Source organism: Trematomus bernacchii, unplaced genomic scaffold (assembly GCF_902827165.1).
Source record: "Trematomus bernacchii unplaced genomic scaffold, fTreBer1.1, whole genome shotgun sequence".
Lineage (NCBI taxonomy): Eukaryota > Metazoa > Chordata > Actinopteri > Perciformes > Nototheniidae > Trematomus > Trematomus bernacchii.
In genome coordinates this window covers 7,734,825-7,749,677 of record NW_022987705.1, presented here as the reverse complement: position 1 = coordinate 7,749,677, position 14,853 = coordinate 7,734,825, and the positions used below count along the sequence as shown (strand labels likewise).

Genomic DNA, 14,853 nt, shown 5'->3' with positions numbered 1-14,853 from the left:
TCAGTATACATGTGACACCGCATCCCAGAGGATTACTCATGTAGCTGTAATCTGCATCCAGAAAATATAGGATATGTGCAATGTGCATGGCAGCAGAGAGGTTGAAAATGGGCATTCCACAACAGGCTGCAGGCTGAGAAACCAATCAGCTCGCAGAACAGAGCTCAGTGGGCTTTCATTGGTTGCTTGGTAGCCCTGTTGTCATGATGATGGGAATCGGGTCCTGCCTGTGTGGTCTGTATCCAGGCACTGAAGCAAATGATATGGATGGATAGGCTGCAGAACTTCCTGTTCCTGGCATGCACACATATTTATATATATATATGTGTGTGTGTGTGTCTATATAATGTCTATTTTATTTGTTTATTCAAACTAGAACTGAACATATGTGGGATGAGTTCACTTGTTAACACATACCAAATAATAATCTGTCCCACTCATGCTCTCTAAAGATGCACATTCATAAATAGTTGCTTGTTAAGAAAAATAGTGATAGCATGTATTAGTAAATAGTTAGAATCCCCCAAGCACTTATCTTGTGCAATTGCTACTCCTAGTACATTGAGGACTTTCATTAACACTTAAAATGTACAATTTTATTATGATATCAGGACTGAACCAGATCAGTTCAGTTGTCTTATTTACAATATTCCTATAACCCTTACATTACCTCATGTTTGTCTGTTTTATTAACACATTGTCCACTGACTTTTTACACTAAAAGCCCTTGACTAGCTTTAGTTCCATCACCATCTGTGCCATCCTCCAATACCACATGAAGGCACTCGTGTAAAGGCTTTGGTTTGTTAGTCATTTCAATTCAATTTTCTGCAGGTCATGTTTGTTTGATTTTTGTCTTTTGTTTATTTTAATACATTTGAATATTACGAAACCTATCTATATGTACAACAAATGTGAAATGTAAGGATGCATTTTGTGTGCAAAACTTTCTTCAAAGCTGACATTTTGAGATATCACAGATGGAAAGCTGATGATAAAATTAAAGATTGTTGAATTTCATTTAGTTGCCTCAGTTTCAAGGTCCTGGTACTGTGCATACTGTCTCACTATGATGACTTACTTGAATATAACAAGCCTTGTTAGTGTTACTTATGACATTTCAACATTTCTAGTGTACATTACAATATTTCATGCACATCAATAAGAAAATAACAAAGTGCCATCAAAAGATTTTTAATGATGATAAATGAAAACGTAATGTGTTAAATTAACCATGTATTTACTACATTTGCTCCTACACTAAAACACTGCAGCAGAGCCACTTAACACAAAAGATTGGACTGAAAATTAATTAGCAACAGAAAATATTGGCTGAAAAAGCTAATAAACCTCTAAACAGGTTCTCACAAATACTGAAACATCAACTGCTGATAGAAACTGTACGAGCCAAGCTGAAAAAAAGGTACAAGGAACAAAGTGGACAAGCCACTACAGTATTATTTTTAAATTAATATTATGAAACTGTGGCAAGTGAATGTATTGTGTATGATGAAACATAACAAGATAACATAGGTGTAAAATACTATTACTACTCTATTAAGAGCCTCCAGACACTGTCTCAAATGCAGACAGAAACACAGACCATAACTCAGTATCTCCTCAAACTGTCCCAAAAACAGAAATAGTTCCTATGTGTTGAATGTTTTAGACGGTGTATCAGCAATGTATTGCTTAAAGTTGAGGTGACTTTTACAGGCTGTAATTTGTGGCGGTATACTGCATGTATACAAAAGAGAAATACATAGGACCTAAACAAAAAAGAAAAACCAGACAGAGGAAAACTGCAATTGGTGATTAATCACATTTTAAAGGTTAACTGTTGTGGTGGTATTAACTGAAAAGATAAAAGAAAGACTGAAGGTAAAGATGAATTAGAAAATAAAGCGAAAAATGCACTAATGGCACTCGATAATAAAGTATCCGACAGTCAACGTAAAGGAGCTAACATCCTAACATCTAAAGCACACCTGGGTCGAACAGTATAAACTACAAAAAATGAAGGGATAGATGATAGAACAACTGAGTAGTCTTGACATCAAATACCTGTGAATTGGTATACTGCTCAATTCACCAATATGTAAAGAAAAAAAACATGAACATTTCACAAAGGCTTTTTGTCAAATTTTCCAAGTGGAGAAAATTAATCTATGCAGGAAACAAAAGCTCCAAAGCTAAATAAATAAATAAATAATGTGTTTTGTTGTTTTAAATAGTTTTCTTACATCAGCCAAACTCAATATTAGTATGCAGCTGGAGGGGAAACCAAGGTTACCTATCAGGCAACACAAACTTCCTGGGTAAGCAGGAAATGCCATAACCGGCATGAGATTCCTTGGATGTGCCGAGGGTTGCTTTAGGGCCAAATTACCCTCACTACAATCAGCCACTTTTTACAGCACTGACAAAGACCCTCCAGCTGTGCCCACCCTCTCAGCTCTGCTGTAGGAACACAGCAGTCTATGGGCCCTAAGAGAAGTGTGGAAGCGCCAGGTTTGGCCTTCAATACAGTTGTCTTTAATCAACTAAATGACCATTAACACTCTCTTTCTCACTGTCTCATTTTGTCATCAGCCTCAAATGTAATGCCACTTGCAGAGTACACACTCACCAACTAGGCGCAGAGACTCAAGGCTCCAGCCTTTCTGAGACTTCTCAAGTCTCCCTGTCTCTTTCCAGGGGAAGCTCTCTGATCTTAACACATGCATACACACACACTTCATCACAAGAGGGAAAAGGCTAATTTAACCCACCCTGCTCTCACTACATTTGCTTGATTTTCATAAGAAGTGGTTCTACTCTTTCTTGATCATTTCCTCCTCCCTGCCATCTCCTTTTCTTTCTCTGCTCAAGTGTGTCTTCTCTCGTGGCTGGCTGGCAAGCAGGCTTCCACAGTTGGGTTCCTTTGATTCCAGCTTAGCCTGGTTCAGCCCACTTTGGCCCAGCTGAGGAAAGCAGGGATGTCTCGCACTGGGACGTTGCGGGTCAATGCTTTGACGCGCAGGTTACGGTCATCTGTAAGGAGCACCACTTCCCTTTGGAGCTTCACTGTCCCGTCTGTGTGGGGGACAAGACAAAGATTAGTATCAAACACACCTAGATGGCTTTACTCAAATCAAATAACATGTTTTCATATGTGAGGAAATGTGAAAACAAATGACAGTCAATGTTACATACTTCTCTGATCAGGCATGAAATCTTTGGCCTTGTCTTTGCAGTAGTTGAGGCAGCAGGACAGAATCACATCGTCATTGGTACCCTGAGGAAAGAAAACAAACAAAGTCACCCAAAAACTCAATTACCAAAAGTTTTCAAACAAAATACAATGGTCCAAACATTTTGAGCTACATTTCTGTGGGCTCTCACCTGCTGTCCAGAGGTGTCTTCACTGCGGAAGGAGATAGACTCGAGCTGGTTCCCTCTGCTGGTCAGAGCTCTGAGACACGGCTCCCTGGCTTCGAAACCTTTCTCTAGGAAACTCACCGCCAGCCGGGCCTTCTCCTGCACGGCCCGCACATGGGCTGTATTAACATTATAGTTGCCACGGCCACCAGTGGTGCGCCCTCCTGGTCCCATTCCTCCAGCAAAGTTGTCCTGGCCTTTAGCCAAGCCATCTAATTCTGTAATCACTGAGAGAAAACACATCACAGCATACATGAAGTATACATGAACAAATATGTTTACCGTTTCAAAATTAGACACATGGTGCATTCTTATAATATCAACATCTTAATTACATTTTCCCTAACCCTCTTACTAAAGAGCATTCTTATTCATTGATTTGTTTCCCCTTTCTGTATTTCAGCCTTACCGATGAGTGGCACAACTATAATGTATGTTCCACACTGAAGGACTTTCTTCAAGCCTCCTAAGTGATCAATGAATCCGTTGGTATCTGGAACCAAAAACCGAGGCCTCACTTCCAGCTCCAACTGCCCGCCTGTCTGCAGCACCGCCTGGAAAACACAGAAATTACATTATATAACATTTAACACTGCCAGCTCTCACTGTTTCTCATTACATTCACTAATTATCCATCACAATTCATTTGGTTATCTGATATCTATTGTTATGAAGGGTTAAGTACCTGTATTTTATCCCTGCGCTTCTGTTGCTGTGCCAGTTTGTTGGTGAGAACATGGCGTCGCGCCTTCAGTTCTCTGATGTCATTCTCACTGTCTCCCACATCTTCGGCATCCTCCTCTCCCTCTGATGCCGAGAGAGACGACTCTGCCTCAATTATGACATCATCAGCCTGCCACAGTTAAGACACATTATAAGCAAATTGCCTTCCAATACGTACAACAGCCTATGCTGACCTGAAATCAAGCTTCTATTTACATCATTTTGTATTGTGTAACATTTTGGAAGAAAGTAGTGCGATGAAAGAAAAATAAAGAGAGCTACTGAAGAAGACATGTTATTAGAGGGTTAGCAGGGTAAAGACAGTCACCTCTTTCTCTGTCAGAGAGTCCTGCCTGCTCTTTGTATTCTTGGAGTGGTTAAGTGGAGGAGAAGTTGCCACAGAGATGTATTTGCCTCCCTTGAAGGCCAACAGAGGCTCTTCCTGTCCACACAAAGCCTCCAGAAAGTACTTCAGCACCGTCACTCTCTTACAATCTGCTGCTATTGCCTGAGGAAAGAGGAGGTGGGATTATGTGCATGAGAACAGGAAGAGAACATTTAAGAATAGTTGTTCAATCTAGACGGTGAAAGGATTATACTCAGTGAGGTCACATAAGTATGAGTAATGTGCCAGGGCTGCTGTGTTTCAAAATACACCTGTATTCTCCACTTACCACGTCAGTGTGTCTGTCTGTGTAACAAGGCTCCTGTGGTGCAGCGAGCAGCGGTACAAAGCCAGCCAGCAGCCGGTCCTCCTTCAACTGCAGCACGGTCAGCTCCTCATCGCCCTCAACTTCTTCAGTGTCGGCTTTGTACAGCGGCACCTCCTCATGGTCCACACGGGCTAGCATGTTACACAGGTCAGCCAGGCCCTGCCACACATCAGGGCTGCCACTGATAGAGAGGGAAAGCATTTAGTATGTTATTATTTCAACTAGGGATGCTCCGATCGAGATCTGCCGATACTCACTCTCTACCGATCGATCGGTGCTCTCTAAACATGCCGATCGCGAGAGCCGATCACATGACGTAAAATACATGACACTTTTCTCTGTGTGCGGCAAAACAAGCTCGCCAAAATGGCTTCACCAGTCTGGCATTATTTTAAGGTGTCCGAAAAAGACAGTAAAATAGCGGTATGCAACGTGTGTGTGAAGCAGAAATCCTGCAGCTCCACCCGCTGTGACGGAGCGGTGAGCGGAGCGAAACACACAAGAGTTAGACCTAACACACTTAGCTATTTTATCTACCTCTGGAACAAGCTAAACTAGTTATAAATATATTTATTCTTCACTGTCGGGTCACTCATTACTGGATCAGTGAGCTGCATGAGATACTGACGGGCTGTCAGGAGAGAGAGAGAGAGAGGGAGAGAGAGGAAAAGAGAGCGCTTCCGCTCATTTCTCCCGTGTTATTATCCAAAGTTAATGTAAACTTGAATAATGTACATCATTTGAATGTAATAATTAAGTTGATTGTTGTTTGTGGAAGCTCCAGTGAATGAGCCCCATTAACTGAGTTTTAAACATCACTTTAAATGGAAGATCGGTATCGGCCGATACTGATTCCGGCGATCGGCCCCAAAATTGGCGATCGGAGCATCCCTAATTTCAACAACCCACTGAAGAGACTTAGGGCGAGTGTAGTTTGTGTACCAGCAGAGCACACACACAAAGAAATAAACACATAGTAATATAAAGGGGCCAAAAAGAGTTACTGAAGGGATAAGGGTTACTTGATTTGCAAGTACTCACTCTATGCTGCACGGTGGTGGGTTCCACTGGTCTGGCTGTCCCAACATCCAGTCAGACCACACCTTGATACTTGGCAGCAGCTCTCTGAGGTCCAATGAGAAGGCAGAGACCCTCATCATACCCTCAAGCTCCTCCCCTTTACCCTCTTCCTCTCCATCTGCCATGGGGACTGGTTCTTAAAGAGAGAAAGAGACATTTTTAAAATACAACTGTTGAAGTCATATTTTGATCTCCTCCACAGACTGATGAACAGTGCTGTTATATAGACACTACATACAAGAGGGCTGATGGTGGAAGATAGCATGACAGGATCATAAGTTACCTTTTTGGTCATATTGTTCATAGTTTTAGGGTTTTATTTAATGTCTTTGACTGAGAAATTGTAGTTCATATAAGACGTGGGTTTGTAAGAGGTCGCAGTACAATTGCAGATTTGCAATGAATTGGCAGATCAATTGAGTCAATCAACATTTGGTTGGTCTAGGGAAGGAGCTTAATCCTCTAGTCACCAAGGATTTGGGAGTTAGTCTCTGAGGTTGATTTAAACCAGACAGGTGACTAAAATAACTCTTTGCAAACTGTAAATATACAGTAGATAACTCATAATATTAAGTTTCGCTTTGGAACATTTAATGCTGTAGGAAATGTGTCAGTTGGCCCAATAATGTCCGCCAATGTTCTGTGGTGTTGTACTCTTGTAATTCTTGATTCATTATTTAACTGTTTTTCCTATATAGATCACCAACATATTATTATATAGATGATCATATTATATATGTGGCATTTTATATAGCATATTATTATATGTCATTATTATATATGAGTGTAGAGCCACAATTCCAGAACATGCTGCAGATCATTCAGGTGTTGGGCGTACTGTGTGCGTACCTGTAGGAGTTTCCTTCAGCAGCTCGGTGCAGCGCTGCACCAGCAGAGCAAACATGCCCAGACCCAGGGCGGTGCTCTGCTCTTGTAAAACAGACCGCACCTCCTTGTCTTCAGCTGGAAAACAAGGGACAGGAACTTGAAACAATCCTTCCTCAACACTCTTTTTATCAATATTACAAATTACTTGTGTAAAGCCCTAGCATGACAGTTAATTTGGATATTGTATTTAAAGGGGACCTATCATGCTATATTTGAATAATATAGTGTAGGACCATACCTATATAAGGCATATTTATACTTTTTTTTTTAAATACCAAACAGATCATGCATTTTAGCCATGCCTCATTTCGCTCAATTTGAAAAAATGTAGCTCTGTTTTTGCAAGGGCTGATTCTGTGAGAACAGCACCATCTACAGGCCTGGCATATGCACTACAGCGTCTCCAGCGCTTTCGAACGGCAATGGCCGTGGCTGTCTCCTCCTGATTGGTGGAGAGTTGGCCCAATAGCCGTAGCGCCACTGTCCTGACGTCAGGAAAGTGTTCAAATCTGGATCAGTTTTTATTAGATCCGTTCCCTGGAACACCGGGGACACATATTCATGTATAAAAGACGTACAAAAGTGCATTTTGCATGATAGGTCCCCTTTAAGTTGGAGAACTGCATGCTCATAATGAACTGCATGTGAGAAAATGAGATTACAACCCAAAAACATGAAAAAAAAAGACACATTTCCAACTAAATAAATCTTTGTCAATCACTCATGTAAGTATAGAAAAAAATAATAAACTAAATGTGTTAAAGCATTGAAGCAATACATGGTTTGTGTGTGTGGCATCACCTCTGCTGTGGGCGTTGTGTATTGTGAACATGTTGATGGTGATGATCTGCAGCATGTGCGTGCTGCCCAGTAGTGAAGGGCTGTGCTGAAGCAGCGTCTTAAACTCCAGCAGAACACGGGTGGCCATTCCGGGGAAGGACTCCATTCTGTAAAGACACAGACATTTATAACACATACCGGAAAAATAGACACAAAAAATGCGAACAAAAATAAACGATTCCTTCAAGCTCATTCAGTTAGTGAATTTAAGAGCTGAATACATGAGACGTCACTCACCCCACTTTGGTGAAGAGCTTTCCATGTGCATGCAGGAAGCTCAGAATGACTCTCTTATTTAGCTGGAGGAGAAAAAGAGAAGGCCAGAAGGGAAAGAAAGAAAAGTATTAATAATCTTTTAGCAACAGTTATATTTAGGTACAACCCGTACAGCACATGAAACATGAAAACACATGTGTTCATCCAGTGCATCCGAGAATTGGAACAATGGGGACAGGAGGAAATTGACTGAAAGGCTACTGAGGTTGGAAAGAGCAGAGAGGACACACATACAGATGCCTCTTCCAACAGAATACACGGACAAATAGTGAACAGAAGCGCAAACACAAAATGAAAATGGTTAAAATAAGAAGATAATAGATTGGAAGAGGCACACAGCTGTTTTTTTTTGGTAAAATGAATAGGTGTGTTATATAGCATGGATGTCAAATGACTATATTGTATTTACTTGTGTCTAAAAAATATGTGTCTATCAATACCTTGAAGAAGACTGGTATGATGAAACACTGTTGTTAAATGATTTCAAGTGTGCTACTGTATTCTTCACACAATGACTCCATTTAAACACTTGAGAGAAACCATCCAGTCTACTTATTAACAGTACGTTGTAAATGAGTGCAGGCAAAAATAAAAACAAACTAAAAAGCATATGAAATAACCAAGGTGAATGACGAGGTTAAGAGAGTCTAAAATATATTTGAACAAAGGAGCGGAAATGAAAACTAAAGACGAGTAAACAGAAATGAAAGCCACAGGAAATATTGAAAATAAAAATATGGGGGATATTAAATCATCTATGAAACATTGGAGACGTCTGCAGGCCCTTGTGACTTGGGAAAATACCCGTCAGAAATATGCTCAAAGAGACCAGTGTCTCACATGAAGAAGCACATGAGACTGTGTCTGTGTCTGTGTGTGTGTGTGTGTGTGTGTGTGTGTGTGTGTGTGTGTGTGTGTGTGTGAGTGCGTGAGAGAGAGCAAAAGAAAGAAAGGGATCTTACATCACTAGCGCTGAGACTGCCCAGCTCTCCGTCCTGTTCCGAGTCTCTGCTGGATTCACTGCCGCCTCTCTGAGAGGACGGGGTCGCCGCCTGTCCGCTGGGGCGAATCCAGATCTCCACGCGGGCTCCATCCTCCCCTCGCCCTCTTCCTTTAACTGCCGGGCCCCTGGAGCCTCCTTCGTGCTCCTGTCTCCTCCTTCGCTCAAGCTGCTCGATCTGCAGAAACAAAAATCTGTAAACAAGAAGCGCTTGCGCTGCCTGCATTTTTTTGGCCCAAAAGGAATACCATATGGTTCAAGTTAATGACTTCATTTTGAGTCTAACCTTGCGCTTAGCTTCTTCAAACAGACTCATCAGGCTCTCCTTTGCAGTCAGGATGGGGTTGGAAACTGCCAAGCTGCGCATGTAATAATACACAGCATCCAACTTCCTATTCTGTATGTGAGAGAGATGGAAGGAGAGTCAGAGGAGGGAGGTATCCTTCAGGAAGGACACATAGTTGGAGGGTGCGAGAGGATCATCACGTATTTTTCAATTATGCTTTAAGAAAGACACAGAGTTACACATAAGTAAGAAGCCTAATGTATTTGATTAAAGCAGCAAATAAGTGTTTGCTCAAATATTCAATATTTTCTTTCCTTCGTTCTTAAACTACATCACTTACTGTATAAACGGCCAGCAGGGCCAGCTGGTTATATGGTCGTCCATTTTTGGGGGCGATCTGCTGGGCTTTCAGGTACCAGCTATACAGAAAATGGAAAGGTGTAGTCATGAGATACCATCAAAGAAACGTTATGGAAGATTTAGCCTTTTAAAAATATTCTGCGTCCACTTTAAATCATAAGGTTCTCTTTTAAGCAAGTTTACAAAGCTGTCAGAGATAGAGATTTATACAAAGTCTGTCAAAAATAATCAGGACTGAATACAATAGGTGTAAAAAAAATTGCCCCACAGCAAAAAAAAACATAATCCTAACCAACCAATACACATCAAATGTTTAAAGCCATTACCTGCGAGCCTTGCCGTAGTTGGCCGAGTCACTGGCCTGTTCCCGGTAACGCGCTATATCTCCCTGACAAATCATGCAGCGCTGAGCACTGATAAGTGCATACTTCACCTGAAAAAGACAGAAACACATATTGACAAGATGCAATGTTCAGTTAGGGCATAATTGTAGACACAATTCACAACTAGCAAGCAGCTTATTGTGCAATCACATAATGAGTAAAAAGAGTATAGCCGTACCGTTTTACGCAATGGCCGAGCCCTGATAGCTATCCCATCCATGTAATCCTGTAACTTAAACTGGTACACCGTCTGCAGCTTCTGTAGCAGCGCGTCAAAGAAAAGAGCCCCCTGGAAAACAGACAGTGAACACAAGGATGTAAAAACAGTTTTGGATACAAATGTTTCAAATGCACTGTGTATATTTCATCTTAAAAATAATACAGTACTAGTTCTGGGTTTACTGATCTAGTTTCTACCAATCAATACCCAATGAAGTGCCCAAAGACACTATGAGCATTTGTATTGACTTCCTCTCAAGCAGGGTAATGAATCCTGCAAACAGGTGTTCAATGCAAGACACACACATCCAAACTGCCCCCCCTTGCAATAACCTCTTCATTTTCCCCTGACTGATTTCCCCACATAATTCTTACCTCATCGAGCAGTGTGAGCAGCATGTTCTTTACATGAGGTGTGTTGTCATAGGCGGGGTCTTTGAGGAGCTGCCGGAAGCGCTCTATGACCTGGTAAAAGACATTCTTCCACAGAGCTTGATCCACGTTCTGCGAGTCAGAGTAGTCGATGTCTGTCAGGAGGACCTGCTCATAGAGCCCCAAAATGTCAGCTCTAGAAAAACAGGAGGGCATATCAGGACAGTGCTCTTTCAATAAGTCTACTACTAATAATTAGGGACAATAACCTGAAAGCCTAACAAGTAGTGTAAGCGAAAACTAAAATATAGAAAAATACACAGCTGTTACTCAAAATCCTCACCTGAGCTGGGCCATGCGTTCCAGTCCCTCAGCACTCACTCTGTCCCGGGACAGCAGGTTGCTGAGCTGAAGCTCCTGTGCGTCCGCAGCCCTCAGCATCCTCCCCAGCTCCCCTCTGGCTTGTTGCTCCACCTCTTCCGATGTCAAACTACCTCCTGCAACAGGCTGGGGATAACCTGCTCCCCTGTAACTCCCACAGAATTGACCCACAGGGTACATACCATTAGCGGGAGCCATTTGGTAGGGTCCCATTTGATAAGGGTATGCATAGCGCGGGCTGGCGGTGCTGCCAGGACTGTGTGAGTTGCTGGCTGGCACGGGGTGGCCGTAAGGGTTGTCAGAGTTTTGGAATTTGTAAAAGGCCATGGCAGCGACCTGCTGGGCTCGAAAGTGATCACCCTGCGCGACCGGAGGACTTCCTGCCACCTCATCGTCTGTGTCCAGGAAGTGAAGTTGACCAATTCCAGCCCCTGTCTGAAGATATACAGGCTGCTGGCGAGATGAATGCTGCGAGGACTGGGTGCTGGTGAGAGCTGGCTTCTGGTCGGGGTTGTTTGGATCCCAGAGACGCCTCGCTCCTCCTCCTCGGCCTCCTCTACTTCTGGCGGCTCCCCCTCCCCTGATACCACCAAAAAGAAGCCTCTGCCCGACCTCAGGAGAATTAGAGATGTCTGTGCGAGCAGGAAGTATCAGGATACCCCCCCCTCTGCCCCGGGGAACCAAGCCTGGCGTGCGATGTTGTGATACGGCAACATGTGATGGGGTACCTGGCAGTTTTTCTAGAGAGACCCTAAGGATTCCCCTATCTCCCCCTCTGGTTCCCTTTGGTTTGCTCCTCTCTACCCTCCGCCTCTCAGCACTTAGTTCTTCCCTGCCACCTCTTCTTTTCCTCTCTTCTGCTTTGTCACTCATCTCACTCCCTTCCATTGACTCTGTGGATGATTCCCCATTGGTTGTCCAGCTTTTTAAATGACTTCTCCGTCCTGCTCCGCTTGTAGCAACCCCCTCTTTGTGCTTAGGCTCAGAGCGAGGCCACTTGGTACGCTCCACATCCATCCTTACTCGAGGGCCATCCAGGCTGGTCACGCTGCTGGCTGAGCTGCTGCTGTAAGTGCGATTCCGTGAGCGGCGAATATCTGACTTGGAATAGCGTTTTGAGGTTGGCGTCGTGCTGTTTGCATTGGATTTGTTTCTATCGCCTCCTTCCACTGCCCTGTCTGTGTTTCTTTCGGTTTTAGCATCGTTTTCAGCATCTCTTGACCGGTTGTTGTTGTTGTTGTCTCCTCTTTTGCTTTCTCTGCGATTCTCTCTTCCTTTGCTTTGGTGCGACTCTCCTGTGTTACCTGGTTTATTATCCTTGTCTGCGTCTGGTGCTCTCTTGTCTCTTTCCTTCTCAGCTTTCCCCCGGTCAACCTTTCCTCGACTGCCTGCTTCCTCTTTCCCTCGTCTGGAATCTGGATTACTCTCCCTTTCCTTATCTTCTCCCCTTCTGTTGCGGTTTCCTTTTTCCCTTTTCATTTCTACCTTTTCCTCCTCCTCTTTTGTTCCTCTACCTTGGCCTCTCTTTTCCTTGGAAGATGTTTCCCCTCTCTCGCAACTTAACTCGTCAATGACTTGGCTGTCACATCCCACCTTTTCTTTCATGCCAAGTTTGTCAAGTTTGCTAGTCATTTCGTCCACCGTAGCATTGGAGGGTAATGCTTTTTTTTCCACATCTCGGCCTCCTTGCTTTCGGTTTGTCTCAGTGGATTTAGGCAATTTTATGTTGTCCGGTTTAACCTTTACTTCTTTATTTCCCCCTTCCTGCTCCTGTAAACAAGTTTTTTGGTTCCCCTCTTTTTCTCCTGTACTTATCTGGGACTCTGGCTCACTTTTCTGCCCGTTATTGCTAGCTGGAGGCTTATCCTGCTCTTTTCCAACTCCACAGTCTTTTCCCTGGATGCTTCTTCGGCTCCCAGGTTGATACAATTCTCGGTCTGGTTTTCGAGCTTTTCGTGTTGCCCTAGCAGCTCCAACGGGTTCCTGGTGGTCTTTGTCATCTTCAACAGAAACTTTCTCTTGATTTACTTCTGCTTTAGACTGGGAGCTGTTGCCTTTTCTACCGTTCTGAGTGTTACTACCATCACCTCTCTTCCTGTCTTCTTCCCTTTTGTCGGTGACCGCCCCACTGTCTGTGCACCCATGTCTCTCTAAAGCTTTTTCAACCTTTTTCTCACTCTGTGGTGGTTCATCATGGGAATCAGCGGACAGAGGGCCACTCGTTTCTCCCTCCTCATCGTCACGGTGACACCTTCCATTTCCAGCTACTGGCTGGTAGCGCTGCAGTTCAGGGCGAGGGTGCTTTCCTTCTCGCTTCCTTTGCTGCTTGTGTACGTGATACTCTTGTTGCTCCTCTACAGAAAAAAAAACACAGAAAATAAAGTAGCTTGAGTATGGGTATTAAAATACAAAGTTGATATATTTTTGTATTTTGTCAACAAATCCTGTTGACAAAATAAACTTTCAGTTTAGTTAACAAAATCAGCAGTACACTTTTTTGATGTTGTTTGTTAGCACCTTACCTAAGACACAATTATATCATTATGTTATTAGACTAACGTTTTTGTTTAGTTTTTTAACCTTAAATATTGTAGTGGCACAATATCACCACCAATTTAACATCGAATGTATTAAACATGATGAACTGTTTTCTTTTCACAGCGTTTTACCAACAATAAATACCAGAAAGCATTCCCTGGGTGGACAAGTGAAAAAAGTGGACATGGGAAATGCATAGTAACAAATAAACGTACCTCAACATTAGAAACAAATATCACTGTTTTAACTACTATTAGGTTTACAAATACAACTTTTGTTCGCTTTTGCGAAAAAACGTAACAGTAAAGATTGGATGACGTCAGCTAAATCCCTAACGTTTAAAAAACAGAATAGTTGAGCTTATCTGTGGTTGCACCATTTAACGTTTATGTTACATTCAAATATTACCGTAACATCCCTTTGACTAGTGTTCTTAAAGTATACATTATTTAATGTAAAAACAGTACGAATAAATAAAAGAAACGTGGTTAAATCGTGACAACAGTCGCACATAAATTATCCGCTGTTGGAGGGGGCGTTTAAAACGGACCAAAGAACGGAGAGGCATACAGCTAGCTAGCTAACAACATTAGCTGGTTACAAACTTAGCAACTCCGTAGGCTACTTCCAGCTAACTCGGGATACTTTTTCGGTTAAATCTATTGACTTTTCCAGGAGTGTGTTCCTTCAAAGTATCAAGTTCACTGCCTCTCACCTTTCTGACAGTCATCAATATTGATTGAATTCGACGCTTCAGCTCGGAGTTCCGCAGCTGAGATTCGCACTCTGTCCAGTTCGTTCGCCATCTTTGCTTTCACTGAAACAAAAACACAACAAGTACGGTGGCCCCGCCAGACCAAACATATCCACCGGGTGACGTTACAGCCAAGGGCAGCTGGGTAATGTAGTACTTTGGATCGCGCGTACTGTTTATGGATCATTTTCTGTAATCTGTATACAAGTCAAGGATCAAGTGTTTACCATTACTAATAATATAATTAAATGTCAAATCAATTCAATTTGCTTCCTGTTACATTTTTTTCAACGGCAATCCTTTAACATATAGATATTTTTTCCACCAAATCTCTTTATGCATACATAGATAACATATTTGATAAAATGGTGGTTAGTGATTGTGGATCTTGGGTTTTAATCTTGCACAAGGCTTATTTGGTTGTATTGTAGCAGTTCTTATTGCTTGCCCTAATAGCATCATATTTAAGTCTATAACTTTAAATAAATTGTTTTGTTGAAATTTGACAATATACGTTAGTTATGTAATTGTTATGTATGCCTTGACCTACATGAGGACTGGGGGAAGGGGGCTTAAATATCTTATATAAAGAAACAGACAGACAGATATCCTACATACAC

General features: G+C 42.4%; 1 protein-coding gene across 1 annotated transcript; it reads right to left on the bottom strand.

The window, feature by feature from the left end:
* Positions 1-1,178: 1,178 nt before the first annotated feature.
* Positions 1,179-14,303, bottom strand: smg6 (SMG6 nonsense mediated mRNA decay factor). The gene is made up of 19 exons (XM_034139716.1): positions 14,195-14,303; positions 10,904-13,295; positions 10,564-10,756; positions 10,148-10,258; positions 9,913-10,019; positions 9,567-9,645; positions 9,227-9,337; positions 8,903-9,118; positions 7,902-7,963; positions 7,626-7,771; positions 6,786-6,899; positions 5,898-6,072; positions 4,818-5,037; positions 4,472-4,651; positions 4,106-4,273; positions 3,830-3,974; positions 3,385-3,647; positions 3,196-3,277; positions 1,179-3,075 (listed from the first exon to the last, which is right to left on the bottom strand). The coding sequence occupies exons 1-19, from the start codon at positions 14,283-14,285 to the stop codon at positions 2,945-2,947; spliced, it is 4,986 nt and encodes a 1,661-aa protein (XP_033995607.1). The 5' UTR covers positions 14,286-14,303; the 3' UTR covers positions 1,179-2,944.
* Positions 14,304-14,853: the final 550 nt, after the last annotated feature.

Bases quoted from the DNA above. Each gene is read 5' to 3' on its own strand.
- smg6 (XM_034139716.1), bottom strand. From the start codon at position 14,285: ATGGCGAACGAACTGGACAGAGTGCGAATCTCAGCTGCGGAACTCCGA. The intron at 7,772-7,901 runs GTGAGTGACGTC...GTGTCTTTACAG, and splicing joins AAGCTCTTCACCAAAGTGGG to AATGGAGTCCTTCCCCGGAA. The intron at 6,073-6,785 runs GTACGCACACAG...TCTCTCTTTAAG, and splicing joins GCTGAAGGAAACTCCTACAG to AACCAGTCCCCATGGCAGAT.